We start from the raw sequence: 22,848 nt of genomic DNA, 5'->3' as shown, positions 1-22,848 counted from the left end.
TCCTATGACACCACTATAAATCCTGATGAATCTTATCAGAGGTGACATCTGATTACATCACATTTATCTGCTTTCAATGAACCCAGAAGACTTTATTAAGGAATAATAAGTGGACATCTCCTTCTGCAATATTTTTTAAGTCACTAATGGTGGAACTGTTCTATGGGAAATTAGAGTCTCTCTTCTTCAGTTCCTCATATCTTAAATGATTGAGTGGGTTAACTTCAAATAACTTTCTCTGAACAACATGCACTTTTAAAGGATCTGCCTTAAAATATTTTTTTTTAAATATGCGAGAAAAATTAAGAAGAGTTCCAATGAGAGGGAATTGTAACCCTTTGTGAGAGCTATTCTAAGAAAAACAGGATGCACACTGCTGAGAAAATGTTTCAGATACTAAGCTGGGCCTGGTAAGTGTGGCAGTCACTGCACCGTTGCAGCATGCTTGTCCCTGGCAAGCGCTGTATCTATCAGCAATGCACAAGTGTAGTACTCGTCCAAGTTGTGTGTATGAACCTGCTTTCGAGTCTCTCCACCTGGTAGAAAGTACTGCCCAAAATTTAAAAGTTGCAGAATAAGGTCTACAGAGTCTCACGTGCTTAGTAACAGCTCTGCGGAGACACCCAGCACTCTTGAGATGAGCCATAAGCAATTTATAATGGTTGTTACTTCATACTCCCAGGGGAACACTGGCATCACTAATGTTGGTTACATACTAGGAAGCATACTGTATATTTGAGAGACTTTACATGAACAATGATAGTCAGAAACAAGTCTACAGAAGTTTAGGAAATAATTAGCACAATAACAGTTAGTAAAATACTAAACATTCACTACTTATCAATTATCAACAATGCAAGATAGATTTGTTTATGCAACTTACCTCTTGAAATAATGATGTGACCTTTGTGTGATTTTTTTTTCCTTTCTTGCCTCTGACTATTTCAGAAAGACAATGACATTATTTAAATTTGAGGAAAAAATGTAGGAGGAAATTTGTGTGAATCGCAACAGAATGAAATAATCATGTAGATGCAACTGCAAGAAAAAAGCCTCTAGTAATAAAATAAAAAATTACAGAAGCAGTTGACTGTGGTTGACTCTCCACATCTGGTGAAATTGTGTCCTGCAGTAGGTCATCTTGTCTTAGACTCTGGGTACACCTGGGCTATAATTTAACCATGCAGTCAAAGGTGGTGTTATTCCCCAGCTAACCTGGTTTCCTTCAGAAAGGATCTCACATGCAGCAGCTTGGACTGAATCCCAACAGAGTCCTGGTGTTGGGGAGCAGTGGACTGAGGCGCGCCTTTCATGCATGGTCTCTTACCTATCAGTTCCTGGGGTCTGAGATGACTGCTCTGTATGTATACCATCTCCTAAACTCTCCCCTGATGATCCAGCAATGGAATACTTGGGTTAAATGGATTTCTGGCTGAAATGACTATGGCAGTTGTATTCTTCTGATCTTCTGCAAACTCCACATTCACTTTAAGCTAGTTTGTAAAACACAAGATATAAACCTCCCAATTCTTGCCTGTATTTTGTTCCCTGTTGTCATTTATATGAATACAAAAGAGCAGAATGGTCAGATTTTCCACTGTGTTTTGACCAGGGATAAATAAATGTAAAAAAGGGAAAAAATAGGGAAATAGGCACTTAAATCACACTATTTCTAAAAAGCTTACTACAAATTTGTGCATTAACAAAGTCACAAGAACACTACAGGTAAAATACACGTTCTGATCACTCAATTTCCCAGTGCTGACTTCCATATCTTCTGTAACATTTCATTTCAAAATGTTGGGCTGATACTTCATTAGAGAAAAAAAGTCTGCAAATTCTTGGTTTAAGAAACTAACACTGATATCTGCTAATATAACTTGAGAAATTATAATAATATAACTAATAAAACTTCTAAATTTAGTAGTTTTGACATTTTGTAAATTGTGTGAATGCTCTGCTTTTCTTTTTTTCCTTTTTTATTTTAATTCAAATGTTGAAATTGATCATGGAAAATAGCAAAAACTGTGACCTACTTTCTTCTCAAAATGGTATAAGCCACCAGAGAGCACATGATTTAATGACAAGAAGATACATCTGATAAGATAATAATTCGCTCAAGGAGAGATCTGGTTTGCAAATGCAGCTGTTCCAAAAATCTAAGCCCATAGGCAAGAAATTACTTAGTTTTTGTACGAGCTATATCCATAATGATTTAAATAAACTGGTGATAGACCCCAGAAAACTGCATCAGATAGAACTGGGCCTCCCTTTGAGATTGAAAAAAAAAATATACTAAGAGATGGTAAGGATTCCCACAAACTATTCTTGCAAAGATTGAGTCAAAAATATTTCAGTAGAGTGTTCAACACAGCATCTTCCTTCGTTAGTGACTCACTTGAGAAAAATATCTATATAATGATGTTTATGAACATGATTGTTTTGTTCCCATATGTAACAAGTTCCATGGTTCCCAGAGTGCTTGGATGCCCATAGATAAGGGCATGTAGGAATGTTCTCAGCCTTCAGTTCTTATTTCAGAAGTCTAGCACTGCTTTTAAAACACAAGCCCACTCTTATTTTGGTGTGATTGCACTACCCTCATCTATCAGTATTGGCTGGTACTAGGAAAGTGACACCAGAACTCAAGATTAAGATAACTTGTTAGCAGCATAAAAATCTCTGTATATTGTGATGTGCTTTGATCAGTACTATCTAGTCAGGTTCAACATCAGTAGAATTAACTGAATTCACTTATTTTTTAAGGTCAGGCCTTTTTCATAGGAAAATGTGTACTCAGGTAAAATAGCAAAGAGGTATCACCCAGCAATTCTCTGTTATTACAGTCAATATTACTGCAAATCCATCTGTCCAAGTAGACTCTAAAGCCCACATTTATCCCCACTGACATTTGCAAGTGTAGATAAGAAAACACCTGCATGGATCACTTAGCAGGATGAGTCTCACAGCAGGGAGAAAAAGCCAGTAAGAATGCATGTCTTCAGGACACTGCATGCTTTCTCTGTTGAAACATGCAAACTAAAAAGCATGAAATGATCTTGGCTGCTATATAGGACACAACTGTCTAAGTGAGTCCTTTACATTGGCCATGGTACCTTGCCATCAAGTTTTCAATATGCTAGGCAGATGATCCCTGATGATACTAGCCAGCCCCTGTTCTTCTCATCCAGCAAGGAGTCAGCAAAACACAAGCAACACTCTGCTGCCTTCTGCTATTCAAATGTACTCCTAGGCTGGGAAATTTTGTATTAAATGAAAGGAGTATAGCTCTGCACTGAAAATTTTACACATTTATGTCTTTCACAGGCCTAAACTTATAGTACGAGCACTAGCAAAAGCTCTTAGTATTTCCAATGGTATTAGGCTGACCAAGCTCTTCTTGCACAGAACATGTGTAAGGAGACTAGCAATTAGTCTCCTCAACCAAAAAAATTAGAAAGGGAAATCTGGCAGATGTTGGCTACATCTCTATGGGAGATGCATAAGAGCAGCTGTTACAGTAGAGATTGTAGGGATTTCTTGTGAAAGTCGGTAGCAGATGTCACCATCTGCTTCTGCCCTTTCTATGAAATAGAGGCAAAAGACTGAAAGCTTGTTAAAAAAAAAAAAAAAAAAGGTAACAACAAAAAGCTAACTCAAAAGATATCCAAGCTTATTTACAGTGAGTGGCAGATCCCCTTACCCTCTCCCTCCTGGCAAAACTGTGATCCAGAAGCACAATTAAAGCAAAGAACACTCCCCATTCTCTTTAAATCACGATGTCTTTTCATTTTAATCTTATTACATGTACTTTGACAACCTTCAGCCTGCAATCTAACACCTAGCCATTTCCTCCCCAGCTGAAAGAGATCATAGAAATGAGCAGTTGTATCCTTTCCCTCTGGCTACACAGCAATGGTCTGATGACAACTGCTTTACCAGGGCTGGTATCAGACAAACAAAAATTCTCTACTGAATGACCTACACAATGATGTCGTGTGGAGGGAAAGTATTTATTACTTAGGGGGAAGAAAAAAAACACCACAAAACAGAACAAAACAAAAACAAACAAACAAAAAAAACCACCCAATCAACCACCACCAACAACAAAAACCGAACAACAAAACCAAACAAAGAAAACCAACCACCAACAAAAGCAAAAGCAAAACTTCTGTTGCCTTGTGTCAGGAAACATGCTGTACATGTTTGTACATCTTGGCAGATAAAGATCAGATGAGGCAAGCAATGAAGTGGTTAACCAAATCAGAAAGTTATTTCAGACATCCAAAGACACATCTTGTAAACCTGAGAAAACTTACACAGACTGAGGAGAAAAAAAAAGCAAGGGCTTGTCTGAGAAGAAACAAATGACACTGTCAACTAGTAGTTTGCTCTCTCACTAAGAAAAGAAGGTATTAGTGAGATCCAGAGCCCAACAAAAGAACAGAAATCTTTCCAAAGGTGTAAAAAAGCCTTGGATCAAGCCCCAGCTCTCCTGAAAACTAGACTTACTAATTGCCTCACTCTTCCCCTGTCAAAACTCTTATCTTACTGAACTGAAATACTTTTCCAATATTGCTATAGGCCAGACATTTCCACACTGGTAATACTGGGAGCTACATTTAACCACCACCAGAAACTTACTTCTGGCCACCACCTGCCCTCTTTGGTATCCCATAATGTTGTCATTAGGGGGGAAAAAAAAAAAAAAAAAAACCACGAAAAAATGAAAAGGAAAAAAAAAGAAAAAAAGAAAAAAAGAAAAAAAAGAAGCAGCATTCTGGGAAAGTTTTTTTAGGTTTTCATTTGTTTGTTATTTTTTGGAAACAGAGGCCACCTTGTAGCTTACTTCCACTGTAGAGAGCATTTTGCTTTTCAAATCGTGTCATACTTAGACAATAAACTTCAGAACTGCAAGATCACATTCTCCTTTGGCTTTTTTATAAATCAGGGAACACTTGAGGTATACCTGGATAAAAAGTGATGAAAGTAACTGAAGAAACCAGCTTTAGCAAGGTAATATAGATCTTTTCCCCAAAACAAGCAAATTATGCTTATCATACATTACCGGACTATCACTAGAAGTAGTATGCCAGAGCCTCAGCTGGCATAAATCAATGTGACCCTATTCACTTCAGTGCAGCTGTGTTGATTTATGTGAGCTGCAAAGTACGTACTTGTTAAAAAGTGACTGTTCCTTCTTATAAAACTATAAAAGTGACTAAGAAATGAAAAGTATTAGGTATAATATAAAGAAAAAAGTAGAAAGGAAAGTACTACAGAAAGGCTCGAAGTAGATGTATATTTTATTAAGATTAGTCAAACATAACCACTCATATGAGATTTTAGATAATATTCTCTCTCACATACACATATCTCTTGAGTATCGACCTGAGTATTTGTGCAATTTAATAATGATGTACTATTGCCAAATTAAGATATAAGCCTTAGACAGTGGATTCAACCAACCTGGAATTTATCAGTGTGGTGTTTTTTTTTTTTTCTTAAGTCACTATGGCTGTCAGAACATTAAACATCAGACTTAAAAGCAAGCCCACACAGCAAACTTAAGTGTTCAGATTTACAGTATGGTGTCACATCTCAAGAACTGCTCCTGTTACAGTCTTTCTCTTACAGAGCAAGATAAAAGTAGAAAGTCAAATGAGTTTCTCAAGGCCAGCACTGCTCTCAGCCCTTGGTAATTTTGAGAAATAGGAAACCTCTCATATTAGACTTAAGCACTCTTTACCCTTATGAACTCTGTGTAGACTTCCCTATTATTATACAGGCTACATGAGATTAACTACTGGGGCTCTTTTCTGAGTTAAAACCAGGAAGGCTAAGGAGACGAATTGGTATTCTGAAATAAGAGGTGTATATTACTAAATTCCCTTCTCAGTGAAGCAGCTTTTGAGATTAGGCAGTTCTTATTTTCACTAGACTCATGTATCACTGCCCTAGCAGTATAATATCTGAACACCGTATGAAGAAAGATCATGAAGCAAACTGTTTACAACTGTCTGTTCAATTCAGCCTTGGTGACCAGCTGCTAACAGCCACTTGGCAGACAACTGCAGTTCATCATCCTTCACCATGAGCACTGGTAGTCCAAATACAAATACTTCTGTATTTGATCAGAGTCCACAATACAGACTGCCAGGTACCAGAAATGCATTCTGTTCATCCTTAGCATTGCCTTACAGTGCAACATATCTCATGCATCCCTGCCTACAAGAAATATGAGAATTTGTCCCTTCACAGCCTTTCTCTAGAAATACATTCACTGTAGGAAGCTTACAGAAATTTTCAGAAGTATGATTAACACTTCAGATACAGGGAAAAAACATGCACTATCTGTCTGGACAGATCCACTCTGCACCTCAGTAAGTAGCACTGCCACAGCCATTTGCTCTGCACTGATTCTGGGACATTAAGTTTTTTATGGACAAGATGCACTTAGTATCATCATCAATGGGATGTTGTAGTTGACCAATTCAGCATAACATTAAACCAGTTGGAATAACTATATAATCATATAATAGTTTGGGTTGGAATGGACCTTCAAAGGTCATCTAGCCCAACACCCCTGCAGTGAGCAGGGACATCTTCAATTAAAACAGGTTGCTCAGAGCCCCATCCCAGCCTGTCCTTGAATGTCTCCAGGGATGGGGCATCTACCACCTCTCTGAGCAACCTGGGCCAGTGTTTTACTGCCCTCATAATGAAAAAATTCTTCCTTATGCCTAAACTGCCTCTCCCCTCTTTTAGTTTAAAATCATTATGCTTTGTACTGTCACAACAGGCCCTGCTAAAAAGTCTGTCCCCATCTTTCTTATAGGCCCCTTTTAAGTACTGAAAGGCCACAATAAGGTCTCCTCAGAACCTTCTCTTCTCCGAGCTGAACAACCCCAACTCTCTCAGCCTGTCCTCATAGGAGAGGTGCTCCAGCCCTCTGATAATTTTTGTGGCCTCCTCTGGACCTGCCCCAACAGGACCATGTCTTTCCTATACTGAGGGCTCAGTATGCAAAGGAATAAAATATGTACTAGTTTATTCAGGTATTCACAATCTCTGAAATTAGTAGAATAAAATAAAAAGGCCAAACCATAAGGCATTTTAAAACTTCCATGTACGTTATCATCTCTGCATAGAAAATAGAATTCCTCTTTTCCTCCCAAAGCACTTTTGTACGCTTCAGAAACATTAGGAAAGTAATGAATGACTATTAAGAAACAACCTCAAAACTACTTTTCTTCAATTTTCTTGTCGTATAAATTGTCACACTTTCTCCCATAAAACAACTATGCACTGGGCTGAAGTTACAGTTGCTTTCACGGCATGTAGTCTCGCTAAGGTGAATGGAGACAACCAAAACCACTTCTAAGACTAGATTCCTGTTCATAGCATAAGGAGGTTAAAACTGCTCCCAGCACATATACACAACCAAAAGTATAGCCTGAGACTTTCAAAGCACAGGCTTGGGTTATCCACAGAAACACTGAGTGTGTTGAATAGACTTCAGACTGGAAGTTCCATTGCAGCAGTGTCCATGGTGGAATAAATGCCAGAGGGATCAAAACAGCAACAAACACAGAAGTTTTGTCCCTTCAAAAGAGCACAAGCCTATTGAGAAGCAGCACAAATGGTAAATGTTTTCCTATAATTTCCTTCTAATCATGTTGCTCCTTAGTGTTACCAGAAATCATGCCAAGCTAATATTTGTCATTGAATATTTCCCCCATTCTTTATGTTGGTCAGAATGTTTTAATTGCATAACGATAACTGAGAGCAATTTGGACATCAGTTTACAATACAACAAGAGTATATCATGGCGAACTGTTTAAAAGAAAGCAAAGTATTAGGTCTTCCAAAAAAAAAAAAAATCTACTGAATCTGATTTATTTTAATTTTGAACTTGCACTGCCACCTGGTTCAGTGAAGCAATGCACCAACTTCTTCCACCAAGTATTTGACGCATCACTTACTGTAAATGCTGCCTGCCCATTGCACTATGAGGTTTTTCAGCTGTGACTCCTGAAGACTAAAATCAATATTTAAATCCCATTAACACTGACTCCTTTTTTCCTCCTTTTTATTTTTTTTCAAGCAGAGTTGCAATTATGAACTATTTTATCTATGTAAGTATGATTAAAATTATTATATTTTTTTGTCAGGCTATAATTTATACAATTGCATTCCTGTAAAACTGTAATTTATTTTTTATTTAGAAACAGATCACAATAAAAGGCTTCTGCACTAAGAATCCAGTTTTCTGTGTTAATTTAAAGTTTAATTTTAGAGTGTTTTTTACAGTGACAGTAATTTAAGGGCAGAGGAAAATTGTGATTGCATAAGAGACTACTTTTAGTCAACCATAGACTCTTACTCAAACTAAATACCAGTATTAATTCTTCATAAAGTACTGGAAGAGGAAAAGGGATGATTAAGTGGAATTTAAGCTGCATTGATATTAAGGATTACATGGAGATGCATTTTAAAACCATACATTAAAAGCCATCTTGTCAGAAGGTATGGGCCATAATCCACAAATTTTTCAAAATATACCAGGCTATACCACTCATTAGTCTCATGAATTTAGACAGTCTATTATTTCTGCCTCTTAATGTGACATTATACGCAAATAGAAATCTTGCATACAAGTCACACCTGAAACTGCATCTGTTATGCAGTTGCCCAACTAAATGTTTAGAGAATCTGCCTTTTTTCGTTTTGTGTTGTTTTTTGTTTGTTTAGTTGGTTGGTTGGTTTGTTGTTGTTGTTGTTGTTTTTTACCATTTTAGCCTTAACTTACTTATTGTCAAGAGGGAAAGAAAACTAAGGTATGTTGCAATGTTATTGCAGTCTCTTGTGAGAACTGATACACAAAATCAGATACACAAGTCTCCCTTTAGCATCAGGTGGCTACAAAATGGAACATGATGCTTGAAAGGGAAAGCCGCTCTTTTGAGGACTCCGAGACTGCCAAAAAGGCTGCATTAAACGCCGTGAGCAGGCTACAAGTCATTACACTCTCCCTGCACAATTTTAGCAAGTTTAAATGAACCTGTGGACGCATTGTTTCATTTTTCTGGTCACGTGTATGCAAATTTGGGAAGTTTCACATGGATTTCCTAACCTCTCCTGGGGCTTTCGTGATTGAAGAGGATGCCGTTCACTGCAAAGAGATTGTAGGCCTCTCTGAAGTTCACCACAATCCAGTAGGCATACAGTTTTGCTGCTCCTACAAAAATAATTTTAAAACATTATATGTATCTCCTCTGCTCGTACATAGCTCAGACAGACACACATAAACATGTCTCACGTACACAAGGTGAAGTCCACATTTCAACAGTGGAGTGCATTTGATTCATACCCTTATATGTGTCACATTCCATATGGAAAAAATAACCAGCTCAATAAAAAGCAGCTGAATGGGAAAATTCTCCTTTTCTGTGCAGCCTCCTAACTGCCCAGGAAATATTAGGGCACTTTCTCACTTGTTATCTTATGCGTACTCAAGCATAGCACTTTTTCTTTTACAATATAATTAACACAGCCAGAGCGTGTGAAATATGCCACTGTAGTGACCTCTGCTAATAAAAAAAAAAAAACACCACAAAACAAAACAAACCACTTTGGAGGAATATAAGTGAAAATCTAGTGCCTTAGCACTCAAATTGATTTGAAACTTTATCACCAAAGTCCTCCATGCACATTGCTTTAATAAGTGTTTCAAATTTCATGTGAGTTCATGAAGGAAGAAGTGAGCTCTTGGGACTTTTTCATTTAGGCAAGAAAAAATATGAAACCTTATCACTTCAGTGGTATCTCACAAGCCTTTGTGAAGGAAAAGCCACCCTTCCCCCCCTCTCTCTACAAAAGCTCTTTACCTTTGAGCTGAATGAGCACCATCTTGAGCAGTGAGATGCTAATTTCCAACCCCTGGGGCAATGGCAGCAAATACTTTTTTATATAGTAATTCATAAAGGTATGTCTCTCGACATGTCTAGTCACTTTAGCTCTATCGTCATTCTAATCTCACACCCAAATGACTTCAGCCCTGAGACATGATCATGGAGAACAGACGCTACGCACACACATCAGCAATTCTCACCATAAGGCGATCTTGGGTAAAAAGGGGTGGTCTCCTTTTGTGGGATTTCTTGCACTTTTCCAAAAAGTTCACTGGTGGAGGCTTGGTAGAACTTCACAGAGTTGATAAGGCCACAGGTCTTAATAGCATCTAGGAGGCGTAAAGTGCCAACCCCATCAACATCAGCAGTATATTCTGCTAGGTCAAAAGAAATCTTGGGGAGAGAAAGAAATACAACAACATCAGTATTACTAGGAGAATCAGAAAATGCCACAATCATGTAAAACCAAAGTAATACATCACTTGTCACAGACTAGCTAGACACTTCCATACAGCATAGATGCTTAGTTTACAAAAGTACCCTCAAGGGATTTCTAAGAATAAACAAGTAGTTCTATAAATAGCAGAACCAAAAGACTGGTTGTTCACTGATCTCTCAGGATTATTTTCCCATGTGAAGTAAGGGGTAAGCCTCCCTACAGCAGGAGCAGTATCCAGGTCTCTCTCATCTCCACAGTTGCCAATTTTCACAATAATCACTTGGGCTTAATATCTTTAACACACTTGAATTTAGTTAAAGTTATCCAAAATATCTTTAAAAAAATAGGTTAGATGGACAGCATGAGTACATTAAAATTTCTTAAAAAACCTCACAGACTTTAAACACAGTCCGAAGTTTTGCATTTAAACATATATCAAAACAGAGAGAAGCTTAGAATGACCTGCTCTCAAATGAGACTCCCAACCCCACCTGACTAAGGTGCATCAGAGATGTGCCTTCTGCACAGAGGTTAGGAAGATGATGAAGTGGGAGAGCAAAGGGTGGAGGTGTCTAAAATAAAGCAGTCATCTACTACAACTGACATATCTGTCAAAGTATGAAGATAAAGTCATTGGTGCTGCTGGGCCAAGACTCCTCTTTCTCTCCCTGGTCCAGTAGTTCTCAGTTATCTTTATGATGAACTTGATTGTGATAGGCCACAAGACATGCTTGAGTATAAGCTTTCAGAGTGTATAAAAAAAAAATTAATTCTATTCCTTGCAGTTGCAGAAGAAAAATAAAAACTGTGAAAAGTAAACTGGAGGTAAGAGATGTGTTGTGACCGCCCCAATCTGTTAGGAGGAAAATAAGGGCCCAGAAAGGAGTTCACTCTGCTTGCTTGATGGATATGGACTGATTGTTTGGATGTGTCAACAGAGGTCCTGGAGTATGAGGAACTTTCTCCCACCAATCCCCATCACAGAGACAATCTTGCTTGCTGTCTTCCATCCTTCTCTATCCTTTCTTCAAACCAGGGTTTTGCTTCTGTATGTCAGGTTTTTTTAAAAAAATTTATCCTGTCAACATCTTCAAAAAGGAAATTAGAATGGATCTTTAGAGCAGCTTCCTTCATCACCCTGAGGCAAGGAAGAATTACTCTACCAATGTTCCCTCTGACTGACGATCAACTTTCAGGAACAAGCACTAGAGTGATGGCAATGCTACAATCTTTCTATATGATCTAGGCTTGAGGTGAGTGAGATGCTACCGAAGTCAGATGGTACAAATCTATGAACCCCCCTTCATTAGTATTCAGTGATAGGGTGACTAGTAACAGAGTGGAGAGTAAATGACCATAGCTGGATAAGCTGAGTTGTCACATCAAAATCAGTGGGAAACCTGTCACCAGGTGTTTTTTCAGGCTCTTTGCAGATTCAGACAGATAGCCCTGTATTCATTTCTCCTGTTAAGCCACTTTCCCTATTCAGTAATCACTAGAGGTTTAAGGCTTATTTACACAGCAGATGAAATAAAAATAATTAGATTAATTTGAATTTGCACTTGTGGTTAATTCAAAACAGGTATGAAATAATCTAAATTGTGTTACTGTGCTCCAAAAGAAAAATGTTCTCACATAGTTTTGACCTGAAATAGCTAATGGTATGAACAAAAACAAACATCACTTTTTAGGGGACTTTTTAACCAAAATGGGAAAAAAAAAAAAAAAAAAAAAGAAACCAGATACTTTGGCTTGTTAACCTGGTATGACCCAGCTGAAATTGAGCACTGATCTACTGAGAAGTGCTGAGCATTTTTTTGTTTTAATCCATTTGACACAAAGATGACAGCCACTTAAGGTCTCTCAGCTTTTCTGTCAGAGTAACTCTTGGAAAACCATCTTAATGAATAGGTGATACAGTCAATAATGAACTAATGGACATAAATTAGTATATTTGCCATATGGCTACCATCTTCACATATTCACAGTAACATCCTAGCTCTCTAAGTAAAGGGAGAACACTTACTAATTGTAGCAGAACAAGGAATTTACCTGTATTAAAGTATTTTTTCTAACAAATAACTTGTTAAAAACATCACCCCAAAATGCAAATCTTTGCTTACATGTTCTACTACAAGGGCAAATTGCACATGTAACTGAGGTGGTCTCAAATCAGAGATCCCATATTATGAAACCTCTTAAGCAGAGTGAGCAATAAGCCTGTGGCAGCAGTGCTGGGGTTTGCTCTCCTTTGCTGATGTGAAGACCAATTTCACAAGTTATGCTTTTCCCTATTGCCTTACAAATGACCTCAATCTTCACCTAGAAAAATCACTCCCTGGGGTGTGAGGTAATTCTGCCTCCATGCTGGCTGGGTCCGAGTGTCCCTGAGCAGAAACTGCCAGCTTTGTGCCTGTTTGGTGGTTTTGTAATGCGGACTATTGCTCACCAGGGACAGGACTCAGACCGCTAAACTCTCTTCATTTTTGAGTGTATGTTAGACTAGAATGGCCTTCACGAAAACAAAAAATGATTTTATCCGCAAAAACCTTCAACACCAAAAACACAGGACTGTTAAGACAATCTGTGCAGTTTAGGGGACAGTAACATGTCAAACACAGATAAAAGCACACTGGATTTTAATTTGATTCTAGTTCAAAGTTAACAACATAAAGGAGTTTAATAAAATACTGGATTGATTAAGTAGTTACAAATGAAGCAGGACAGAGTAGAACAAACTGCCAAGTTATCCCCTACCACATTATTTCCCTCTCCTTATACATGGGATTTTGTGCAAGATTGGCATGAAGACTGAAGTGAAAAAAAAAAAAAACAATAATGCGTGGACATCATTAAGAGGGATGTGCAGGAGAGAACTGACATGTCTGCAGAACACAAAAAAGACCAGGGTCTGAGTTATAAAAAACAGCTATAGAATCAGAGTCAATAAATGCTAGTCCCAGTGGGACTACTTGAGCAGGTAAAAATTTCATGGAAATGACCATAAAGGCAGGTGTAGGAAGGCTGAAAACAAGCCACACTTTCTGAATAATTAAACATTTATCTAGTGGAAAAAAAGAGCTTAGGTAATATCAACATATGAGAGCTTTCAAACAGCCTAATTTATGACAACTATCTTAAATGCGTGAATTAGGAAGCTCATATCCCTGTACACCAATAAAGACAGTGGGAAGAACAGAAAGCTTAGAGGAGATGGCCTTGATTGTGCTTTGTAGAAACTATATACACTAGTTTTTTAACTTAGTTACCTAAGATAGATGCTCCATTCTAACCTCAAAAATCCCAAACTACCAGTTACTGTCAACTGCATAAAGCAAGATATACAACTACCAACTTTTTTTGAAGACAACACCAGGAGTTTTTGTGATGACTGGAGTAGGGAAAAGAAGCTTCTTTGCCTGGTAGAAACTTTAAACCTGAAAGTTTTCTCAAAGTGTATTGAAGGCACGGACCCAATACTTCTTTACTGTTTTTGGACAGACTTTGTGACAAAGGAAAAGCATGACATACCAACAAAGCAGACATTGTGTACTTGGAATATGTTATTCTGAGTACCCTGGCACTCCCTTCCCACGTACAATGGGGACAGCACGCTTTTGGACTTGACATAGTTGATCTCTGGAGATACTGTGAATGCGCATGTTTAACATGTGTCTATTTATTCCATTCAATAAGTAATGACAGCAGTGTATTGTTAGCAGTGGACAGAACAATATGGAGACACATGAATCCTTGGTTAAATGTACTTAAGTTCCAGGTTCTCATCCCTGAAGACCTTGCAGAATTGCCTTAAAGAATATTAAAATGGAATCCTTAGGTACATGGGACTTTTATATGCTGAAAATATTTAAGGCTGGATTCATCCCCAATATAGTATATTGCAAATATATTCTTGGGCAAGTATAGATTTCCACAGCAAGGCTTACCCAAAAGATGATAAAACTTTCTTGACAAAAGCATGATTTTACTAGTTGTGTCCTGCAATTCCAGGAATGTTACAACATGAATATACTGAAATATGTTATGTCTATTCTTTCACGTGGTTCCAAGAATGACAACAAGTTTTGTGAAGTGATTTCTACTTTCTGAATTTGAACTCTTACCTCCCTATTTCTTTCTTTCTTTATAGTTGCCAGATTCAATCTCTACAAGAGATTTGAATTTAACAAAGCAATGTTTTAAATATGATGTTTCCTAACTGATCATTCAAAACCAAGCTTAGGAAGGTCTTTAATAAGATTTAAAAGCTTACTGAAAACTATCTAAATGAAAACATATGGGTCTTAACCTCCACAAGAACACATTCTTATCATGTCTGTGAGTACTATATACAAGCTTACTGACTTAATAGTACTTGTTTCTGACCAATGCATTGTCAACAGTGGTGATATTCTGGAAATACATATCAATTTAGCACACACATAGGGTTGCCTTTGTGAGATACTTCTCTGTTTCATCATTTAGAACAATCCAACAGATGGACTGCAATCATTAACTATTACCTTTCAATCAAAAATAACGTGCTGGCAGAATATGCTTCAACACTCTACTGAAGGAATATAAATAATGATTTGAAATTTCATCTCCTCCTTACAGCCTTCTCAGTTTCAGAAGATGGGATTTCTGGAAGGTTGATGTTATAAGAGTGAAGCTTATGTGAAGCCCCAGGAGGAAATAGGATAATATAAAAGAAAACTGTTATTCTTTCTCTGTAAAAGCAAAGGTGGCTAACCTAACTATAACATTTAAATAAGCATCTTTGCTCTATTGAAAAAAGCTACAGTAGATTCTTTAGATTTATCAGAGTACAAGATATGTATCAGGTCTCTAAGTATTGAGAAAGGTTTACACCTAAGAAGACAATCAAGTGGAAAATCTGCTCAGAAATGTTTCAAATCTCACAAGTTTCACAGCGGTTGCTTTTTTGTATTCTTTAAAATCAATTATGTTTGCTTTGAATATTCAGTGTGCCTTCATCTGCCAATAAAAACCACTGGGATTACTTATATCATCTCAGTAAACAAACTACTCAACCCCTAGGAACAGGCATTTAAAGCATAACATTCCAGTTGCTAAATCTAATACAGACTATGGGCCAAGCATTCCTATAAAGTCCTAACACACTGGGGGAAAAATCCTAGAGATTTTAGCAAATACAAGGAATTTAGAGGTGTGGCGAGTTATCAAGGGGACAGATAAGAACCTAAATATCTATAAAAAAGTCAGCTAACCTTCTAGGATAATATGATGATTCCTCTTCCCCTCAATTCCTTAACTTGTAATAAACTATTAACTCATTGCCCTCTCACCCAATAAAAGAAGTAATTGAAAAATGCCAAAATCCCCCAAACAACTAATTTTTTTTTTGTTGTATAGAAAAGTAATCAATGCAATACCTCTGAACTGTTTATTATTCAGCAACACTCTTGATATCTTAAAGCCCTATTCAACTTCTTAGCTGAATAGAAATTGAGTGAAAAAATAACATCTGGAGTTTTGGAAAAAAAGGAACATGCTTTTTGTAGATTTATCTTCTTTTCTATTTCTCTCCCTGTTCTCTCATTAATAATACAGAAAAAATAAAGTAACCTGTATAAAATTAGAGTAATTTGACAACATAACTACAAGTAGAGAATTAGCAAGAAAAGGTTTTGTAAGTGGAAGCAGAAGTCAACGCTTTTTCCTACAATTCATGTTAACCCAAGACATTCATAATACTGCTGTAGCAAGAGAGCTTGTATAACTTGGATGCAAAGGAATAAGTAGTGCAGCTGATAAAAGACCTGCTTCTCTGCCAGTGCTTATGGAGAGGTCCCAGTGGTTGAATTCCACTTCAGCTCTATCACACTCTGGACTGCAGGCTGAGTGACCAGAGAGACTTCTTGAAGTGGTTAGAAATTTGGTTTTGACATCAGCGGACCAGTAGTTCACCTTCACCACTGAGTGAGAAGATCCAAACCAAAGTGCAAAAATAAGCTACTGGCTGTTTACTGACTTTAAATGATCCTTCATGATATCCATGTTCTATGACCTGCCATAAACCACAACAGACTCCGCTTCAGGGACCAGTTCAGTCTTATACAAGTAACTCCAAAGTGCTTTTCATTACACAGAAAAAAGCAGAGCTTGAATGTAAGATTGCTCATTGCCCCAAACACATACACATGCCTTTGCACCCTTAAAATAAGCACAAATGAAGCAGAGCTGGCTTTATTCATGGCTCCCCATTTTTCATTTCTTCAAGTATATCAAGCTCTGGGAAAAGCATGTGGGAAGAAATGGGTGGGATGAAGCAGAAGTCGCACAAAAAATGTATAATTCTAAGTTTGAAAAAAGATAGGATAACAAGAAGAGCAAAAACCTGCAGCAAATCTGGTGAAGGGTCTAGAGCACAAGTGTTATGAGGAGAGGCTGAGGGAACCTGGGCTGTTTAGCCTAAAGAAAAGGACGCTGAGGGGAGACCTTGCTTTCTACAGCTATCTGAAAAGACGTTGTAGCGTGGAGGGTTTTGGTATCTTCTCCCAAGTAGCAAATTATCGGATGAGAGGAGATAGCCTCAAGTTGCATCAGGAGAGGTTTAGACTGAATGTTTTGAAAAAAACTTCTTCACAGAAAGGGTTGCCAAGCATTGAACAGGCTGCCCATGGAAGTAGCTGAGTCACCATCTCTGGAGGCCGTGTAAAAGACATGTAGTTGAGGCTCTTGGGGACATGGCTTAGAGATGGTCTTGGCAGAGCTAGGTTAACATTTGAATTTGAATATAGAATCATACTGTGAAGGGTCTTTTCAAACCAAAATGATTCTATGATTCTATATCTCCAAAGGTCAGGTGCTGTAGAACCCAGAAGCAACTACTGCCTTTCACCTGCACAGTGAAATTATACTGGTTTTGCCCACACAAGATGCAGTAGGAGTGCTGCTAGACTGCCTGAAGTCCCCAGCCATCTTGAAGCTGAACTACTCTGCAGCAGAGCCTTTCTTAGTGGCAGCAACTCTCTTTGTGTAGGTGAAATACTCAAGGATTAGGGGTAAGCAGCTCCTAACATTACTCCACAGTGTTACTTATGGTAACTTTTGATGGTTTGGCTTGAGTAAGTTTTCCTTGTAACTCTCCTCTTAATTAATTTCAAATTCTCAATGCAAACTCTCTGAACTAATATTTAAAGAGAAATAGCTTGGCATTATTAAAACAGGTTTCTTTTTTCCATTTTATAAGTAAAAACTACTAGAAGTACTTGATTTTTGCTGGGGAAAAAAGAGAAAGATAAAATTCAACACAAAGTAGAAAATAAGCATGGAGAAATACTCGCTCAGTAGGTAAGGTTTTATATTTATCAGACTAGTAGGGATTGATAGCTGGATTCATTGTTTAGTTTCTTTAACATGCAGCTCCTCAGAATTCCCTGGCAAACTGCAGGTGCAGTTATAAATCCAGCTCACAAGGTCATCATGTTCACCTTTGCCTTCAAAGCAGCCCACTGGTAGATGCCTGACCAGTTACAAGGTATAGAAAAACCACCATTATTTTTTAAATTTTGATAGCACAATCCTTAAATTATAATACCCATTCCCTTTGAGTCCATTTGAATAAAATAAAGTCTCCTACATCCCATACAATTGTCTTGGTTACTGACTATTGACTGAAAGGTCTGTTATGGAATAGATCTCTGAATAGAGATGATTTATAAATTGTTTATTCTTCTGCTTATTGTCTGGAGAATTTAGTGTATTAATTTAACACAATTGCTTAAAAGAGATTTGCCCAGAGACAGGTCAAAAGGCAATGGACACAAGTTGAAACACGTAAAACTACACTTTTGTATTAGGAAAAAAAAGTTCACTGTTGTGGGTAGTCTAACAATGAAACAGGTTGCGCAGAGACGCTGTGCCATCTCCACCCTTGGAGATACTAAAAACTCAACCAGACATAGCCCTGAGTTGCCTGCTGTAAGCTGGCTCTGTTTTATGGAAAGAGTCGGTCCAGATGACATTCAGAGATTACTCCCGAACTAAACTATTGCACAATTTTAAAAAGACAGGGAGATGGGATTACAGCAGTGTGTTTCTGTATTTGGACACATAGCACCATCCAATGAGTAGAAAGTGGATGTACAGTGTGCAAGAACGAGGCCTGATCTCGTAGAAAATCTGTGATTTTTACTGAGGGAGTGGAGAGTTGTTCATGGCAACTTTTTGGAGGCACGTAGGCTAACTTGTTATTCATCATATCTCCTCCACAAAAGAGCTTGAGATAGAGGAATGCTCAGATCTGAGAGTAAAAAAAATACCAAAGTGGAGGAGGAAAAGCAGAAGGGATATCACAGAACGTGAGACTCAGTATGGCCATAAACCTTTGTCACAAAAATGTAACCTCACCATTAGTTTTGCTTATCTTCTCATCCATTTGTTATTAATTTGACGGAACTAGGGAGTTGTCAGGGTTATATGATGCAAGGGATTTATCTTGCAGAACAATCTCCATCCCACTGTTCAAAGTCTTTAGTTTCAAATTACAGAGATTAGAAAAGAAGCTTTTAGAAAAGAAGCACTAATTCTTTATTCCTTTTCAGTACAATTTTGTTCAGGGATATTTTCAACAATATACATCTTTACCCAACTTTTTAAGCCCAAGGCACAGGCAGCAAAGTCAGGATGGGCTACAATGTTTCAAATTTTGTAGCTTCAGTGGCTAGTGACACCATAATACCTTAAATGTCTCATACATACTGAAGTCCAGCTGTGCCAGAAGCTTTAAAAGCTATTTAGTAGAAAGACAAAAAGGGGCAACTTGCAGAGTCACTAGAGAACATTCAAAAGGAGATGTAAAAAGATAGCCAATTCATTTTGCTTTATGTGTACCAGGGGAATAGAGAGCTATGAATAAAATGCATGCAGGGAATGCAGTCACTTTGGAAGAAATAGCAGCATTTTTATTCACTTTTGCATTGGAAGAAATTAATTTAAAAATACAGGTTATTTAAAATTCTAACGTGACAAATAGGTTACTATATATGTATATATATGTATATATATTTTTTTACTTCCAGTGCCTTTTAAAAAAGTTTCACCCATGCTTCCTTAATGCTTTCAGAACACGTAGAAAGATACTTCGCACAGAAGTGATAAAAATCTCATCACAAGCAAAAAGAAAGAAAAAATAAACAAAACTGACAAAAAAACCCATATTTTCAACACCTTATGATTTTGATAGACTTTCAATGGATGGCAAGACATATATTGAATTAAAGCAATAATCTACTGTTGCACAGCTTTATTGACAACAAATAGTATCTGCTCTCTTTTCCTTCATATCCAACCAGACTGCAAAACACGACTTAGCACAACGGATCCTCCCAAATGTTGATACAACTCTTATGTTGCCTAGAAGCTAGAATTACCCCAGTGCTTTGCAAATTACTACCTTGTCTGACTCTTGTAACTCCTACTGATGCATAAGGTAAAAACTCCCTAGGTTTATGTGCCCTGCCAGAAGTCTCGCTTTTTCAGCCAGAGCAAAATCATATATTTTCATCATTTATTATTTATCACTTAAGACTACATTCCAGACTGCAATTCCTTGTGCCAAATGACATTGTTTTAGAAAGCTTAGAAGCAGTTCAAACACCTGTTTCTCAGGTGCTTCTGAAGTACCAGAAATGCTCCTCCCTCTGTGAGGAAATAAACTTACAATAATACTTCATATAAGGATTTTTGGCAGATTTGAATATGGATCTTTTTTCATTATAAGGGCATTTAAGCTGGAAATAAGATGCACTGAACATATGCAGAACATCTGTAAAATAATTTCTTAAATTTTTCAAATTAAAGTAGAAATTTAAAACTTGCTATCAAATTGGGTTTTTTTTAACAAAAAATATTTGGTTTGTTACTTTGCCTTCCCTTCCCTGCACATTAGCCACTGATAATTGTATGACCAGTTCTTCAAGTTATATTTTCATTATTTTGGGTTTGGGTTACTGTGCTATATTAACACAGTAACTGATGTAGCACAGATATCATGATAAATAGATGAGAAAAATCACTGACTGCTGAGTAAGTCCTATAAGTCATTGCAACCAAGCTGGGCACACTCTGAATGAAGCATCTGTAGAGATATCACACTTACTTCATAAAAAAAAAAAAACCCACAACATTTTCTTTAGTATTTAACAAAAGCTTTTACCTCTCACTGTATGGAAAACTCTAATTTTTCATCGTCTAAAATTAAAAGCGATTTCCCCTCCTCCCAACATCAAGAATTAATTGCTATGCCCTTCCTCGCAGCTAACTGGTGGCTGAAAGAGTTTCTAAACTTCACAGGGATATTACAAGAAAAAAAAAAAAAAAGTGAATGTATCACTTATTAATGAGACCATAAACTCAATTAGACAGACTGCCCATAAATATGCCTGACTTGGCCACTCAATTTGAAAACTAAAGGTACAGACACAGCCAAGTCACTGCAAGAAAGCAGGTTAATATTTCTCTGTGGAGTTGAGGTAACTCTATCTGGCAGCACTCTTAAACCGCAGTAAATGCAAGATAAAGCAATTTATCTTAGCTCTCTTTTGCTGTCAGCTACTCTAAAATCAAAGCACTTCACTCATCACAGCCTTAGAGTGGACAGGCACCTCAGCTCTGACCACACGTTGCAGCTTATTGAAGTGTGGTGCTTCAGTTGTGGCTGAGATTTCACATCAGAACTTCAGGGAGACAAATGAGAACATGAAGATTTGAGGAAATAAATAAGCATATGTATGCACACACACAGAAAAAATCATGACTTGTTGTCTTGGGCACAACTGTCTAGGGAACATCCTCTGCCCTGATGCACCCAGGGAGGTGCAGAGCTCCGAGTCCAACACCTGCACCAGTGTGGCAAAGGAGATGAAAGTATTCTACCTCAGCAGACAAACATCTGGCCCCATTCATGCACTCAGTTTATTCTTAAAATACTAAAGTCATGTTCTTCACAAAGAGGAAAGTACTTTCCTTAGAGGAAGGCACTATAAAAGCTGACACCTTTTAAACAAATGCCATCCCTTCAGAACTACTCCTGGTCCACTCACTCTTCTTTGTAAGCCCAAATTCTCCCCTCATTCGCCACAGGTACTAAAAGCGATTAGTACAATGTTACACCTCCACAGACCTAATTCTTCTTTCGGGTTTGTCATAAAGCAACCAAAACCTACATCAGTTTCTCTTTAGCTAGAATGTTTTCAGCGTACCTCAGAGTACATAATTAATTTCTGAGGCCTTTGTTCATTTTTACTGTGTGTGTGTGTGTGTGTGTGTGTGTGTGTGTGTGTGTGTGTTAAGAATTAAATTGGGATGGCTAATTGCATGGGGCAAGTTTGGGTGGATGTGTGTGTACTGACAAAAGACTCCCACAGTCACCACCTTCCCAGTTCCTGCTCCAGTACTCTAGCAGGAATGACTGAGAAAATGAATAAACATTCAATAGCACATTAAGAAATAAGTAACCAGGTTTGGGGTCTTTTTCAGTTTTTTCAAATAGCGCAAATAATTTTCTTTTCTTACAATGCATAAGGCCATCTTCTGTGAAATTTCACTCCAAAATCTTATAACAATGACAATTCCAAAATAAATCTCTGGTGCTTTTTTTTTTTTTTTTTCCTCCACAAAACTAGCAGCATTCTTTCCCTTTTACTTGTTCTTGAGAACAGCTGACATCTAAAGAGATTCTTTAAATAAAATAGGCTGAGGTTTGTACTTGCCCTGAAAGAAAACCACTGAATCCTTTACATTTATTAAAATTACAACCAACACACCAAAAAAAACCCCACCCCACCTTGAAATGCTAAAGTAGGTGAACCCTAGTAGACGAACACTAATACGCTTACCTGTAGTGCATGTACAAACACTACATATGATTAATTTTAAAATCAGAGTATTAATAGCACCTACAAATACGGTAGCTGATGATGGCTTTGTTGGGAATGATGTAATAAACCTGCAAAAAGCTTTCAGTAAACTCACAGTAGTAACACCTAATTTTAACATTCTATTTCAGGCAAGTTGGGGACAGCAAGAATCGCATACCTCAAAGTGGACTGTCATAATTCTTCATCCTGTGTAGGAAGCTGCAGGAGTGGAATGCACTATTTTCACCATTGCTAGCACTCAGATTTTAATGTGGTTATGATACTTAAGAAAGCATGAATCTACGTCTTCTCCAGTTGCATCCTTTCAGAGAGAACACTGCTGTTTTCTGTGATGGTGGGTACTCTGAATTCCAAGGTGATACCCCACATAAAATGTTCTACTTAATCAACTCAACTGCCTCAGAGACATGTGGGTGGCTAGCTAGAAAGAAACCTGTGGGATGAATTAGAAAAAAACATGTGTCTTGACAGGTATGTGGGGCTAAGGGGGAAAAGGCCAAGGGGCAGAGAGTTTAAAGGGATGAGACCCACTGGTTAAGCTTTTTTATTATATTTTTCTTTTCTGAAC

General features: G+C 37.6%; 1 protein-coding gene across 1 annotated transcript in view; it reads right to left on the bottom strand.

Moving 5' to 3' along the window:
* The window catches only part of GMDS (GDP-mannose 4,6-dehydratase), a 416,345-nt gene that overhangs the window by 245,480 nt on the left and 148,017 nt on the right, over positions 1-22,848 (bottom strand). The window contains exons 5-6 of the mRNA XM_082044403.1: positions 10,115-10,307; positions 9,137-9,241 (exon numbers count right to left, since the gene is read on the bottom strand). Of these exons, the coding sequence (XP_081900529.1) occupies positions 9,137-9,241; positions 10,115-10,307 (298 nt within the window). The remainder of the gene's footprint in view (positions 1-9,136; positions 9,242-10,114; positions 10,308-22,848) is intronic.

The sequence above is a fragment of the Streptopelia decaocto genome, assembly GCF_964273445.1.
Source record: "Streptopelia decaocto genome assembly, chromosome: 2".
NCBI classification, from domain to species: domain Eukaryota; kingdom Metazoa; phylum Chordata; class Aves; order Columbiformes; family Columbidae; genus Streptopelia; species Streptopelia decaocto.
The sequence above is the reverse complement of the archived record's forward strand: the minus strand, read 5'-3'. Positions and strand labels throughout refer to the sequence as shown.